We start from the raw sequence: 14,972 nt of genomic DNA on the forward strand, positions 1-14,972 counted from the left end.
CCACCAAAAAAAAAAAAAAAAAAAAAAAAAAACCACACTAGATACTGAATTCTGTAATACAGTACAAAATTCCTCTCTCCAGTCATCGCCAGCTATTATCAAACAACTTCTGCTGCCATATAAATACATGGCTGTCTGTAAGGCCGTACAAGTTAAGAACAGGACAAAATAAAATATACATTGCACTGACACAAAAAGTCAGCTGTGTTAATAACTCATGCAACAAGTAACAAAACTTGCTGAAATGAAAAATACTTCCTAAAAATTTTTTTTTGCTTCTTTTCACTGCATAAATATTTTTTTATAGACAGTTTTTATTTCTTGTTATGAATCCAAATGAATCTTGAAATAATACAGAACAAAAATAAAATTTGGCTACTAGTGCTATATTACATAAAGGTGCGAAATAATTTATTGATAGTGTTCTATATAGGAGTGAGGCGAACCTCTTACAAAGCCTGTTCTATCGGAAAGCATGACAGTACAATTAGGATACAACTGACAGATATACCGGAGAAAGATACATGGGTGTTTGTATGCGAATAGTTAGGAAATTCATCATAAAGTTAAACTGGTCACATATCCTGGGGTGACCTTTTACTATATATGGTCAGAAACAGGCCATCATATATGTATACATTTTTCTAGGGAAAAAACACAAACATGTGACCCCCTTGTTTCCCCCCCCCCTCTCCCAGAGTTTGCTGTAATTCATGCATCTTTAGAATAACAAAGTTAACATGGAGGACTTTTTATTAACACTGCTCAAAGGTATACCACCCAAAATGTATATACAAAACTGGAATAGAGATCCTCTGCACCCCTGGTCCATAGGGAACACCCTTTTCTGTAGGCTCACCCCTTTAGAATAGGAAATGGGGAACCTCAAAGTAAACAGAATGGCCAAGAGGTGTGCAAAAAATATACAAACCAATCATCTATCTAGTGCAAACCTGGCAAATAAAGCAAAATGCTGACTGGCTTCATTTAGCGGACATGTACACCTTTGAGCAATGTTGGGACTCATTGAATATAGAAAAGGATGATGGAAATATATTGGCGATTTTAGTAATCATTAAAGTAACAGAATTAGCAAGAAGTCCTGCGGCAGAGCCAGGGAGCCCAGGAGAGTATTACAACCATCATTTATCAACCATACCAAGGAATCAGGCCCCACACGTCTGGAAATGAGCAAGCACCTAGTTGGCGGTCAGGACTGATATTAATTGTATTAGACCTACCGTATATGTGTATCATGTTTGGGTGGAGGGATAGTAAAGTTGATTGTACAGTGGTATTTATAGGTAATAGATGACACTACTATAACTTTACTCTAAAGCGATCAGTCAATTACAAAGACAATGAGATCCCCTACAAGGTCAGGAAATCTTGAAAACCTTCCATTGACACAGCAACAGCAGAGAATATCTGTCTCAATGACCATGAGTCTTGAGTCTTAAGGAGACACCTCTCCAGACAAAGTTAAGGAGAATAATGAAGATACAGGTAAAAAGTAATTCTAAAGAATGATAAAAATGTACTAAAATGCAGTGGTTAATTTGATCTAACATGGCGTTTCTTTATTGGTGGTGGTGGGGTAATTTTCGCAGTATAATGTTAGTGCAGACCGCCACGAATCATGTCTAGGCAGCCATTATCAATCTGAAATTTCCCTTTACTGACAGGAGTTAAAATTCATAGAATTTCATTAAAAATCTTGTGTGCCTTTATTCTAAAATGCCCTCTGCTGCAACACACGTCTATGCCACGTATCTAATGTCCTCCCTAAAAAATGTTTGTGCTATGTATGGAACGATCAGCCATGCAATAATATTCCTATGCCGCTGTCATCGATTATGGCTTGTGAGTTTCCTTAAAACTGAGGCCGACACATCTGCTGCCCCTCCATACAACTGGACACCATCAAACAAAGCATTGTGTGGCCAACGCAGGCCTTAACAGTTTCATCCCCATGCAAGCAGGATGGACTGTGATGTACTTGGGCTGCTTCTATCTCCTTGAGGAATGTAACACAACACTGGTGTCTACCCCCCATCACAAGACAATTCAGACATGAGTCAAATGTGTGCAGCTTTAATATGAGTTCACAACCCCAGAACCCCCAGACATGCACAGAATTCATATGATGGATTGAGAGCTATGGAATCTGAATATAACTGCTGGTTGTTGGCAACTGCAGCACATACTACTTATGGATTGCTGCTGACCCTAAACCAGTTAATTCCCATGATTCTTGTAGGCAGAGCTGGGCTGCGAGAGCAGAGGTAAGAGAGATGCCATAAAAATACATACATGTTGGAAGATGCAGAACAAAACGACAGTACAGACAAAAGTATATTGGTGATCTATTACTTGAGTTCCTTTATGAAGATTAGTCCCATGTAACAGGCAAGTTAAACTGTAGATTTCAATAAAAAGGCCAATATTTTATTTACAATAAACTGTACACGACTTTGAGTCATTTCTTCGTAAGCGGCTTATTTGTCCGAAAAGCTATCTATTGGGTTACTGCGCGGCGGGACTGCTCTACAAAACAAACACAAGGTAGTATGAGAGCTGTTGGTTGGGCACTTTCTTCAGCCAGCAGACGTAGCAGCAGAACTAGATTATATAGAAGCTCACCATAGTCTTAGTGAATAATCTCAATGTAAAGTCACTAGTGAGCAGCGTGATCCCTTTTTCTTGCGGCGTTTAGAACACAAATCAAAGTTGCATGTAAACTTATTATTTTAGGTTCCAACTTATTTGGAAAGAATGTTGGTTACAGCACAAAGTGGAGTGTCTTAGGTTATTACGATGGCGGAGGGATGTCTAGTTCCTTGAAGACTCCTCAGAGCCTCGCTCATGCTGTAAATTATAGTAACAGTTCTGACACACTCGCACTGGGGAAGAGATCTTCAGTCGCTTAATTTCAGACTGAAAGCGACTGCACCTGAAGACAAGAACAAAAATACAGACACGTTTTAGTTATGATCAAAGACAGAATTCTTTGAATACATACAGAATGAGGACTATGTAAGACTAAGAGCAAGAAACTTACATGGAATATGTGGAAAAAAATCTGTTTTCCAAATCTGTTTTATCACTAGATAAAAATGTTTTAAAAAAACAAACAAAAATATACCTACAACCTAACTCCCCAGATATATATCCTGTAACTGAACTAAAAAGCACACTCAAAATATAAAGAAATAACAAAATATATAGTATATATTTATATTTATTACACCACATAAAGGGCACAAGCAGACAGACGTCACAATTAAAAACACAAAGACAAGGCAGAACTGAACTACCAGAAGTCTTTACATTAACATCTGCCCAAAATAGGGTATGATTCAATAAAAATTAATAATAAAACAAACAGCCTTAGATACACAAGATTATAGATTCACAGGAATAGAAAATAGAAGCTATCCTGAGTTTTGAATGTGTGCTCACGCCTCCCCACACCCCCAGATGGACCCATACAAAACATTTTGACATGTATGGGGCCATAGTAAAATATGGGACAGTGTACAATCTTTTTAGGAAAAAAAAAAATGAAAAACAAAACAGTTAAATATTGTATTAGTGCCAGAAAGCAGGAAAAAAAAAAGAGGATCCCGAACAAAAAGCTTGCACTACTTACTTTTGGCAAAAGAGCTGGCCACAGTTTCTGCAATGGTGCCTCCTCTCGGTCAGAGAAAACCTCACTGCACATCCTGAACAACTGTCCATCCCTTCATCCTTTACCCAGTGGTCGGCAGCAGATCTCCCCGGCTGATCACTTACTGACCAGCTGAACACCCGTCCTCTGCTGTCTCCAACCAAAATCCTGCTGTGATCTCTGCAGAAGAATGGAGAACGCACAGATGATGAAGCAAAGACAATTCTACGAGGTTCTTTAGACTTCTTGTCTTCACATTTTATTTCTTATGGAAAAAGACTGGATTCTGCCTACATGCCATATTAGCAGCTGTTCACATGCTGGAATTTGGAGCTGATTTTGAAGCATATTCAGCCTCAAAATCAGCTCCAAATTGTGCCTGGAATCTCCCCCTCACAGATGATTATTTTTCAAGCACAGTGAAATAAAACAAGTGCCCTGCTCAATCTTGCTGCTGATTTAGTCTATGTTCACATCTATGCTGGCGTCTCATTGGGAGAATCCATTGCAGTGTTTGTCGGAAACCAGCGGATGAAAAAAGTCCTGCATGCACAACTTTTTTGTCCAGCACTTCAATTTAAAAACTATGGACACCTGACAGATCCCACTCTGGTCGTTTGGGTCCCTCGGGCTACATATGTCTCCACTATTTTATCAGTCTGCCTGTCTGTTGCTCTGGTCCACTGACGGACTAGAACACTCTAGGCTCAGAACCCATGGCTTGAGACTCATGCCTATTATCCCAATTTAGTCTGAGGTTAATCAGCAAGCAAAGGGCTGGACAACCACTACATATTCCTCTCCAATTTTCACCCTTAGATTATGTGGGGGATCATAAAAGGGCCCCCTACTATGGAGCCCCTCAATTACTGTGGAAATAATGGATAGCCATTCATCAGAATGAATGCCAATCCAGTCAGTCAGATGGGTAACATATGTATAGCTGCAGGCACAGATTCCCAATTTGTGAGAGGTAAATAAAATGAACGTGTATTATGTCTCAGCGGGCCCCTTACACAACATATTAAAGGGTATGGCAGATTAGGACATGAACGCTATTCAACCATGATGTTTATCTAATAGAATTACAAAAATGGCTAAATATAAAATTAAAAACACATAAATGCTCACGGTCAACACCAAACTCCAAGTGGCGTATAGTGGAAAACACGTGAGTAACTTTGAAAGACTAGATGAGTAGTAACAAGGAGACATTGGGACTACAAAACTGTAGGCATGTAGCCAACTACAGCGACATGGGGGCAGAGTGATAAGAGAGAGCCACTTGCGGGTGAGGGTACAGTGTAGGTGCTAAATTCAAGTCTGTGTGTGGTTTCATCTCAGACGTGTACTAGACGACAATTTATGCCAAGTATAAACCCTTCTCCAAGGAAAACAGAGAAGAGTTTCAAGTCACAACTCTGGTTTTGTCCGGACATCTAGCGCACAGGTTGGAATACACACAATATCATAATATCTGTTTTACAAGCACTTACTTGGATATCCCCAGTGCTGTGATCTCTGCAGGGTGAGCGTTGTCTTTCCGATCAAATGCTGTGTGCATAGTAAGTTTACTTCTAAATACTAACTGACGCTCCCACCGGTATCCTGCAATAAAGACCAGCATATTCTGCGTCAGAATCTAGTCTTACACCGTATTACCAGCTCCTTCAATATGGATCACATTTTATGAATGGTAGCAGAGATGAACCATTAATAAAGTAACATCGGTTGCACTGTCCATCTTGTAGAAAGACTGGTAGGATTCTGAGTCACATACAAGTTAAATGTAGTTGTGTACTACGAGAAGTTATGTGTTACATCTTCTATCAGAAGTAAGTATCTGGGATTTCCAAAGACTAGTTTTATATGTAGTATATAGAGTGGATTCTTCAGAAAATGAGGAAGATGAAGGTCACACCATTCTTCAAGAAACATTAGAAAATGGCTTATATGGTAATGGCCTAATGTATTTGTATTAGCAGTGCTCTCTAACTGTATTGAGCTACACAGCTACATCATAGAACAAGTTAAAGAATCTGTACCGTACGGGCACAGTAACCATGTCCACAGGATTCAAGTGTGCCCAGGAAACCCCCATGCTATCTGTACTGAGACAGAAGGAAGGATTTTGGATGCCCAGTTTCTACCGTTAACCGCGGTTGACTACAAGCTACATAAAGGGGTTTTGAGGCCAAAAATATTGATGACTCTGAGACCAGAGCTGTCTGCTTCCTGCTCCATTCGTTGTCTATCAGTTGCTGAGGAAAGCTGAATCATGGGAGTTCCAGGTGTTGGACCTCTCACTAATGTGATATTGGTGACTTATCCTTAGGACAGGTCATCAATAATTTTACCAAGGAGAAAACCCCTTTAAGCAATGCTAAAAGTGGTTATACACCTATCAGCTATCCCTGCTCCATATACTCATACATTTTCAGCCGAGCTAGGTGTGCATGTATTCTTAAGGAAATAAGCCAAGAAACCTCTGGTGGTTTATCTCCTGTTAGAACAAAGGATCAAGCATGTTGAGAACCCAACAGCTCTAGCCTTCTTTATCCAAATATCAGCCATTGGGGACAATCAAGACACCCCCATACACATTGGAAGGTTGGTCAGTCCTGCTGAAATTCGGTTTGGCCAATGCTCAGCTAATATATAAAGGCCACTTTAGCCAGCTAAAACAGCTGCTTAAGAAACAATCCCATTAAGAAACTAAACTGGCAGACTCCTTTCTAGACCAAAACACAAAAAAACTATGCCCCCTGTCCCCCTCCCAAAGAAGCAAGTGCTATTCCTGAACCTGCCTGAGAGGTCTCCATGTTTCCTATGGACACCAGACAAAAATGTAGGGTAATTTTTTAAGCAGGGCAGCAATGTTCCCAAGTCAATGGATAATACAGGACCAGATTTCCTGTAAATCAGTGTACAAAAAGACTAGCTCCCCTTACCAGTTTTCAGCTTGTTGTAGTGTCGACCTTCAGGCTGGGCTGTTTGGCCACCACTCTGGACCTGTGGGAACTGCACTTTTGATTGACCTTCAGAATAATTAACAAAGACAAAGCCGTCTTTTTCATCCAAACTCAGCTGATCTGACCAACGTCTGGAATCATCAGAGCTGCTGTCTGCTGACCACGCAGCCAAGCCAGCTCTAGCAGATGATGCTCTTGTCCTGGGAGTTACATTGCTAGGCTGTGTCTGGCCGTCCTTCACTCGGGTGTCTTGGCTTGAGCTCTGATCTTCCACATCAGAGTCGCTGCTGTCATCTTCCTGTGCTTCATGACCTGTGTTTTGTTATATACAACACATAAATGCACTGACCAGTAAGAGTCACAGAAGATAAGGACAAATAAGAAAAGAAAAATCATGCAGGAAGAAGGGTCCAAATACCTATTTGTGTCTCTGAGCATTCATCTGGCATTTCCATGGTATCAGCTGGCTCTGGTGCTGGCGTCTCTGGCACTTGTAAAAACTCCATTCTCCAAAACTATAAGAAAAGAAGGACAACTGACGGTAGAAAAAAATAATGATGCTTCATAGGCCACTGCTGTGTTACTCCAAACGTCTACAGGACTAAGGTGACTAACAGATTTGCTATGAGACAATCCCCATAATAGGAAATTACATAATAATGTGTGCCCCAGAAGATTGTGTGTTCAGTATTGCAGTTTATTCGCATTCACTTTACTTTTGTAGCTTGTGTGGGAGTTTTCTGGATAATAAAAATTTCTGCAAATGATAAAGTCAATAATGGTAGACGTATTCACTTACGCGCACAACTCCGTCTGAATGTCCAGTGACTATAACATTTTGTGTGTCCCATTCATTCATTTCCGATAAGCAGCAGCATAGGATCTGTTGACTTCTCCCGGTAAAAGTATTTACACTGACTATAGGGTTACCATTAATGCTCCAGACATGAATGTAGGTACCAGCACAAGACACAATGTCACCCTATAAACAGAATAATGCAGGATTATGTAAGCACAACATTATTGCAGTCATCTGTTATTTCTTACTATATTAGAAGTATATGTCAGAACTTATACAGATAATTCTGCCTGTGTTCTATTGCGCAGGTGCCAGTTCCGCATACCAGGCGCAGTTTGAAGAAGGGATGGCGGCACCTCAAGGTCATCTCCAGGATGAGAAGACAGGCAAGTATGATGTGGTGGGGAGGTGGTTGGGGAACTAAGTTAGTTAGCTAGCTAGGTAGGCAGGGGTAATGGTCTGCGGGCTAGCTAGGGAAACTGGGGGGTGATGTTGTGAGAAGGAATCTGAGTGAACTGCAATGCATCATAGTAGTTGTAGGCCAAGACATCAGAAAGCTACTCATGTAGACAAATGCAGAGGATGTCAGGAACTCCCAGAGAAAGCCAGAAATCACTCAAAACACTGCTAAAGGTATTTGGGTGCACTTATTAACCCATTGATAGCACCAACAGACTTTTTTGAAAAATAATTTTTTGCCAGGAAAACCCCTTTAAAATCAAGTATTTCATACTTATACTTTTTCTATTTATTGCAATTTCCATCAATATATGGACACTCACCGTTAATTCATTTATGCAGAGAGCAGACACCGGAGCTCTGTGCCCTCGCAACTGTGTTACAAATGAAAGCTTGTTCAGGTCCCAGATGATGCAGGTGCGGTCACGTGATCCACTGACAACAATATGATAGGCCAATGAAGCATTCAGACATGTTACTGTGTCCGTATGTCCAATTAGTGCCTGCAAGGCAAAACCAAAAGGTGTATTATAGTCATGGTATTGGATTCCTTACTAAGTACACATATTCTAATAGTAATCATAATGGAAAATCTATAAGGTAAGACATTGGGGAAATCTATTCTACGCTTCTGGACTTGTGTTATGGGGTCACATCCCATTTGCTTTGTCCAGACTACACAACTAAACTGCTGTTATAGCAAGTGGTCAAGACTGCTGTAATGGGGGTCCACAGCACAACGCCCGGCTGTTACAGGAGGATGTCCAAACTGCGGTTATAAGGAGGTCCACACTACATAGCCAGTTTTTTCCATTTTAAAGGAAAGTCCAGACTGCTTCTATAGGGAGGGAGGTTCAGGCTACATAACTAAACTGCTGATCTGCATAGACTAGGCAGACTACATAGACTACATGCTATTATTGGGGAAGTCCATACTATACAACCAGAGATCTGCTCTAGGGGGAGATTTACATCACAATTCCAGGAATATCCAGGCTGCTGTTATAAGTGAAGGTCCAGACTACACAACTAGACTGCTGTTATTGGTGGTAGTCTAGCTTACACAACCAGCATGCTATTATAGGTGGAGGTCTAGAATACAGTAACAGGGGACAGCTCACCCTAAAACTCTATGACATTTTACAAACCTGTTTCAATGTGAGGGATTTAGCTTTTTCCTTGGACATTCCCATCTCCCACACACAGATCACTGTACTTGTTCCCCCAGTGATAACCATTTTTGGGTTTGGGCAAATGGCGCAGAGAATCTGTCCCCATTCAGATAAGCATTCATAGACAACAACGGCCTGCAAAACATGACAAATAATGTGTAGCAATGTAGCTTGCAAATAAAGCCTTTAGCAGAAAAGGTCAGACTTACAAACCTTATCAGACTCATATGTTCCAAGTCTGCAGCTGAGGTCTGCGTAGCCCCACGCAAATGTTTTGTTCCAGGTGGGTGGGATGAGAACCTTGTTCTGTTCTACAGCCAGAATTCCCTTATCCGTGCAAACAATCTGACCAACGGGCTCTTTCAGTTCTTAGAAAAATGAGAGGTTTTTAGGAACACACATTACTAAAATGTGCCACAGAAAGCAATGAAGAAGTATAAGAGTTACTCTAAAGGCAAAGGTGAATACAAGCTTCTGTGTAAGCCATTATAAGACTCAGCAGGCATATGTCTTAGATGTGACACAAGGGGCTAACCAGAGCTGCAGAGTAACTGTGCATACATGATAATAATGCTAATGCATACGTTAGATTAAAGTCCATGAAAATGGACACTTTCAATGATAAAAACTTTTGATGGGTGAAATTTATCAATGAACAATTATTTTAGCTCTGAGACATCATCACTGAGATTAAAATGTCTTCCAATAGTCAGCTGTAATGGATTTTGCCCAAAGATATTCATTCAGAGATAAAACACTTCTAAAAATACTGTTCATCATTTGCATGGTGTCACTAAATGCGTGTAATAGCTAGAAATGTTCCTGGCTATGTCAGCGAAGTGATTGCTCATCAGACAGTCATTTGTGCAATGGATGTTCAACCCACTAAAGTGTATGGTTACTGCTATGCCACTCTTTGCCAACTTTATGACATCAAACAGCAGAAACCAAAGTCTGACATGTGCATTGCACATCCCTAACTTCTGTAGTGCTCAGGTTACCAAGATCAGAAGATTAGCAGCATTCATTGCAGTAACATATGTCACAATAATTTCCTCTATAGAAATCCTATTATTGATATAATTTTTTTATTTTTTTTTTTAAAAAAGGTCAAAAAGAAAGTCATTGAAGAGTTATAGAATGCAATTTCACAATTTGGAGGACTAATAAATAATACACAAATTCAGTATCTTCTCTTAATGTCTACTGAGAGGTTGGGCGTGTATTACTGTCCTGAACAATGAGAGGCTTTATTGTAATTCTGCTACATGACTGTGTATTATAAGCTGTGCCGCACAGTGACAACATCATAATATTGTGTGTTAAAATAATAATAATGCCACAATAACAATGGTATGCCTGTATTGTAGGCTGTGCTTTACTGTACTGAAGTCGCTATAGTGCGTATTTATTCATAGACTGTTTGGATGTAAAAATAATACATTTATATGCTGCATTCTTAGTGTAGTCTTGTCAAACTGGCATGTGAGTTATTTTAGCTTTGGGATATCAATATATGGATTGTAGATATTTTTTAAGGGACTCTGATGGGTCCTTTCTTGACCCAAAACTGGCCCCAGCACCTGCTGCATGATGTCCTGCACTTTCCCATCATGGCCCCAAACTTTGTTGTACCATGTCATAACACTGTCTTTATGTGACAGCTATGTTACAAGTTGAGACAAGATTGTGTGTCTCAAAAGGCTGTGCTATTGTGATTTTGCCACAAGTGGACATATAACAAGCTCATTTTGGCTATAATATACTTAAGATGGTGCCATCTATTACATAGATACCACAATTTTGTGTTCATTTTCTAGCATGTGCTCTATTGTGGAGGTATTTTTTAATACCATGTTCATTGTGGGACTATTAAAGGATTATCTTATCTTTTAATGTGATGATGTCACCAGTGAGCCTACTGTTTTCAATCTAGAAATGTCATTACCTTTGACAGGTGCCAAGGAAGGCCTCAAATTATCCAAGTGATGGAAAAATATCTTGTCACAGGAAGATCCCAAGGGCATAGATACTGATGACATGTCTCCATTAATGCGGCTTCTAACACGCTTTGGTGGATGTGGCTTTTTAAATAGCTAAAAACAAAGAGAGAAAGGGTTATATTCATAAGCAGAAACTGTCCACAAAAGATTTAGTGACTTTGGTGTTATTCGTGTCCAGCAGCCCATTCCTTTATTGTTTGGACCTCCTCGATCTGTGAGATCTTGCCTTGAGAATGCTGGTCTCAGTCTTAGTTCTCTCAAGCTCCTGACAGCTTTCATTGCCCTTAACTTTGCAGATATCATAAGGCAATATGGTAATTCCATCTCTTCTACCCCTGTGGACTTGCATGTGAGATGTGCAATTCTGACTAAGCTACCATATCCCTTCCACCTCTGTATGGATATCCTGGCACTGTAAAGGTTTGATTTTATATGTCGATTTCTACCTTTTCAATAAAATGAGTTAAGAAAAGACAAAGTGACAAAAAAGTTTACATTAGAAAACAAATGTGGTGAAGGTTATGGGTAAGCACAAGATTGTTAACCTTGGCTACATGAAATGTATGGAGGCACAAAGAGGATCTACCAAGCAGTACTAGGGGAACTACATGTATAGTATGGAGAATACTACATGTATAGTATGGAGAATACTGACGCCGCCTCTAGCCCCCACACTCAAATACCAACATAAACAAATCAAGGGAGCAAAACATATAAGCAAAATAATGACAGACAAGACAGGACAGATAAACTTGTATTTTTCTGCAATCTAGAATATGTTTCTAATCCAAGTGTAAAAATTCATGAAACAGTTAAATAGAATGACTTCCATTTTTATTTTTTATTTTTTTAGAAGTATATCAGAGTTTCTTTACCTGCTTAGGTATCTGCCCAAAATTATTTATAAAGCCTATGGTAGCGGTCTCTTTTAAAGGGTCATTAATGTTGTAGATGTCCACTTGTCCCTCGTAGAAGAGGTGATGGAAAACATTGACAGAATCTACAGCTGCTGGCCCCTGTTGTTTGTACCCAAAGATTAGGTCTATCCATTCATGTAGGTGGGCACTGACGTAGTCACATTCCAGAGCCTAAGGGAATATATACATGTATAGTATGCATTTACAAAACAGCAATAACAAGTTACATTTGTATTTTTCTTCATTAATTGGTTTATTTATTTTTTTCTTAAATTGATTATTGTAAATAATTTTACTTCCATTGTAATACTGGCCCTATAGTGAGGTCTCTGTAAGCAACATAAGGAAACCGTATAATGTCAGTTACATAAAGAAGTTTAGATACATCCATATGATAAAGATTATGCATGAAACATTCTCCTTTTACCTCTCTATGCACACGGATAAATTCCCGAGGGTCTCCTTTGGCCCATGGGGGTAGTATTACATCACCAAGCTTTGTTCCATTTTGTTTACAACCTGCAAATAGAAACGACAGACAATACTTAGTTATGTCATTTGATGATATACTGAAAACAATCAGCCAATTATGATAAAATTGTGGATCCTAAGAGATATCATTTTTTCGGTAATAAAAAAAAAAAAAATCACAAAAGCTCCCAATTTAAATCTATATTTCCTTCATAATATTATTTTCATACTTCAGTTCACCTAGTGCCAATATCATGACTGTCAATAAGAAGGAAAAGGGAGGGAAGAGGGTTTCCAAATTCAAAGGGAATGCCACATATATTAGATACAGTATATAGAGGGGAAATAATGTGAAATTAATATGAGTAAGGTGACAGAGAAGTGCTGGACTTCAACTACTGTATCTCTGCCAAAGACCAGGAATGGACAGGTGACATGCATATAAAACGTTATCTGTGTGTACAGTGTTGATAACCAGGCATAAAATCCCCCATTAAATAAGACGACTCTATACAGCAGGACTGACCAAGAGCTACTGAGAACCAAGAGTCCATAAGTCACTTTTTAGCATTCTTAAAAGCATTATTTTTTAAAAATTATGCTAGTACATACCAAGGTCAAAGTTGTTGGAATTAAGAAGAAACTCTGGCAGGTAGAAAAACTCTGGAATAAGCTCCTTCACATCAGCCATGTTATGCTTGGAGGCAGAATACCAGGCCTCACGGACACTGTGGAACATTCGATCGGCCAGGTCAAAGTGTCCGCCCTACAACACAGAATATACATGGGTGTAAGATTAATTAATAATAATTGTATTCCAAAAACATTTCTTTAAAAACTATGGATATACTATTAGGCAGATCAATAACATATAGTAAACACATAAGGATCCATCTGTAATGTATAATATATACCTGAAGCCTGAGGAAAATCTGAGTAAATGGCTCCATCCGGACTAGATAAGACGCCACAATCATAGCAGAGCTATAATGTGTCCCATAGTGATAAGCTGGTGTCTCTCCTGGATAGATACAGAAAGGTAATAGAAAATATTAAAAAGTTTATAATACTTCATAAACCTAGTGGACAGTAAGGGCCAATATCCACAACCATCACAACCATTGAGTGTTATTTCTGAGTGAGTACATATGAAATATTAACTTGTAGGTCTGCTTCCGCCTTGCCCGCAATGACCAACATCAGAGTGCATTCACACCAAGTATTATGGATACGTTTGACAGGCCAGTTTAATGGCAAACACATGCGAGAATACAGTATTTTCTTAACTTTATAGAGTCCCTTGTATTAAAGGCGCTCTATCAGCAAAACCTAGAAAAGAATGATCTACTTACGCATCATGCACGGTGGGCGGGCATTCAGGGTGTCTACTTCTTCCACGCCTCTTCTTCCTCCGATGTCCTCGGGTCCCGTCCTCCTCCGGCGCTTGCGAACTGACATTGATTTAAAAAAAATGGCCTGGGTGCATGCGCAGTAGCCGTAGTAGAAGCCGCATGCTACTGCGCATGCGCCCAGGCCATTTTTTTTAATCAATATCAGTTCGCGAGCGCTGGAGGAAGACGGGACCCGAGGACATCGGAGGAAGAGGAGGCGTGGATGAAGAAGACGACGCACCCTGAATGCCTGCCCAGCGTGCAGGATGCGTAAGTAGATCACATTCTTTTTTAGGGTATTATTTTAAAATGGGGGGGGGGGGGGGGGGATAGTTTAATACAGCATTTACGGTGCCTGAATAGCCTTTTTAAAGGCTATTCACGAATATGTGGGGCTCTATCAGCATGATTTTGCTGATAGAGCCCCTTTAAACATATCCTAAGGAACAGCCCTGCTGTGTGACCACAGATAAAGACTCTCAGGTAAGGTTCCAGGGCTGAGGAGACACCAGAAGAAGAACTTTAAGGGACTCATTAAATGTGCCTAAAAATTAATTGACTTATCAGTTCATCTACGGTAATTAAAAAAAAAGAAAAAAAAAAAAGGGCAGAATAACTAATTCATCAATTGGTCGCAAATGCTTGATGAACCTGACACAGTTTATATTAAAAAAACAAAAGCAGACATAAATAGACATAATTGAAAACAGACATAATTTATTATCATTTTACAACTCTGTTGGTAATGCAACTTTGTAGAGTTTGACACCATTAATGGGATGGAGAGATTTTGCGCCTAAAAATGCGACTTTTGCATTAGGTGCAATTGTTAAATTTGTGGTCTGCATGACATTGAGAAATTAGTCAGCATAAAAGGATAATGAATATGTAGGATTGTTATTATGGATAATATCAGGTGCAAATTCAATTTTTTTGTTTGTTTGTTTTTTATACTCCCAACATTTTATATATTCTCCCCATAGGGTGTGTAATCGGTTTTCAAAAATAAATAAATGTTGCTCATAACAACTAGAGTCTGATCAATTGTTCTAGCAGAGGCTGGACAATATTTGTAGTATGTAATGCTACAGAGGCTGGTGACGTGAGTGTGTGGGTTT

At 39.5% G+C, this 14,972-nt stretch overlaps 1 protein-coding gene across 1 annotated transcript in view; it reads right to left on the reverse strand.

The window, feature by feature from the left end:
- The window catches only part of WDFY3 (WD repeat and FYVE domain containing 3), a 205,107-nt gene continuing 190,135 nt past the window's right edge, over nucleotides 1-14,972 (reverse strand). Inside the window, exons 55-68 of the mRNA XM_075284587.1 lie at nucleotides 13,378-13,484; nucleotides 13,076-13,229; nucleotides 12,420-12,511; nucleotides 11,951-12,163; nucleotides 11,021-11,168; nucleotides 9,286-9,440; nucleotides 9,049-9,207; nucleotides 8,224-8,403; nucleotides 7,442-7,624; nucleotides 7,061-7,157; nucleotides 6,622-6,954; nucleotides 5,167-5,278; nucleotides 3,653-3,850; nucleotides 1-2,953 (exon numbers count right to left, since the gene is read on the reverse strand). Coding sequence (XP_075140688.1) covers nucleotides 2,833-2,953; nucleotides 3,653-3,850; nucleotides 5,167-5,278; nucleotides 6,622-6,954; nucleotides 7,061-7,157; nucleotides 7,442-7,624; nucleotides 8,224-8,403; nucleotides 9,049-9,207; nucleotides 9,286-9,440; nucleotides 11,021-11,168; nucleotides 11,951-12,163; nucleotides 12,420-12,511; nucleotides 13,076-13,229; nucleotides 13,378-13,484 — 2,252 coding nt within the window. The 3' untranslated portion in view covers nucleotides 1-2,832. The remainder of the gene's footprint in view (nucleotides 2,954-3,652; nucleotides 3,851-5,166; nucleotides 5,279-6,621; nucleotides 6,955-7,060; nucleotides 7,158-7,441; nucleotides 7,625-8,223; nucleotides 8,404-9,048; nucleotides 9,208-9,285; nucleotides 9,441-11,020; nucleotides 11,169-11,950; nucleotides 12,164-12,419; nucleotides 12,512-13,075; nucleotides 13,230-13,377; nucleotides 13,485-14,972) is intronic.

Source organism: Leptodactylus fuscus, chromosome 1 (assembly GCF_031893055.1).
Source record: "Leptodactylus fuscus isolate aLepFus1 chromosome 1, aLepFus1.hap2, whole genome shotgun sequence".
NCBI lineage: Eukaryota > Metazoa > Chordata > Amphibia > Anura > Leptodactylidae > Leptodactylus > Leptodactylus fuscus.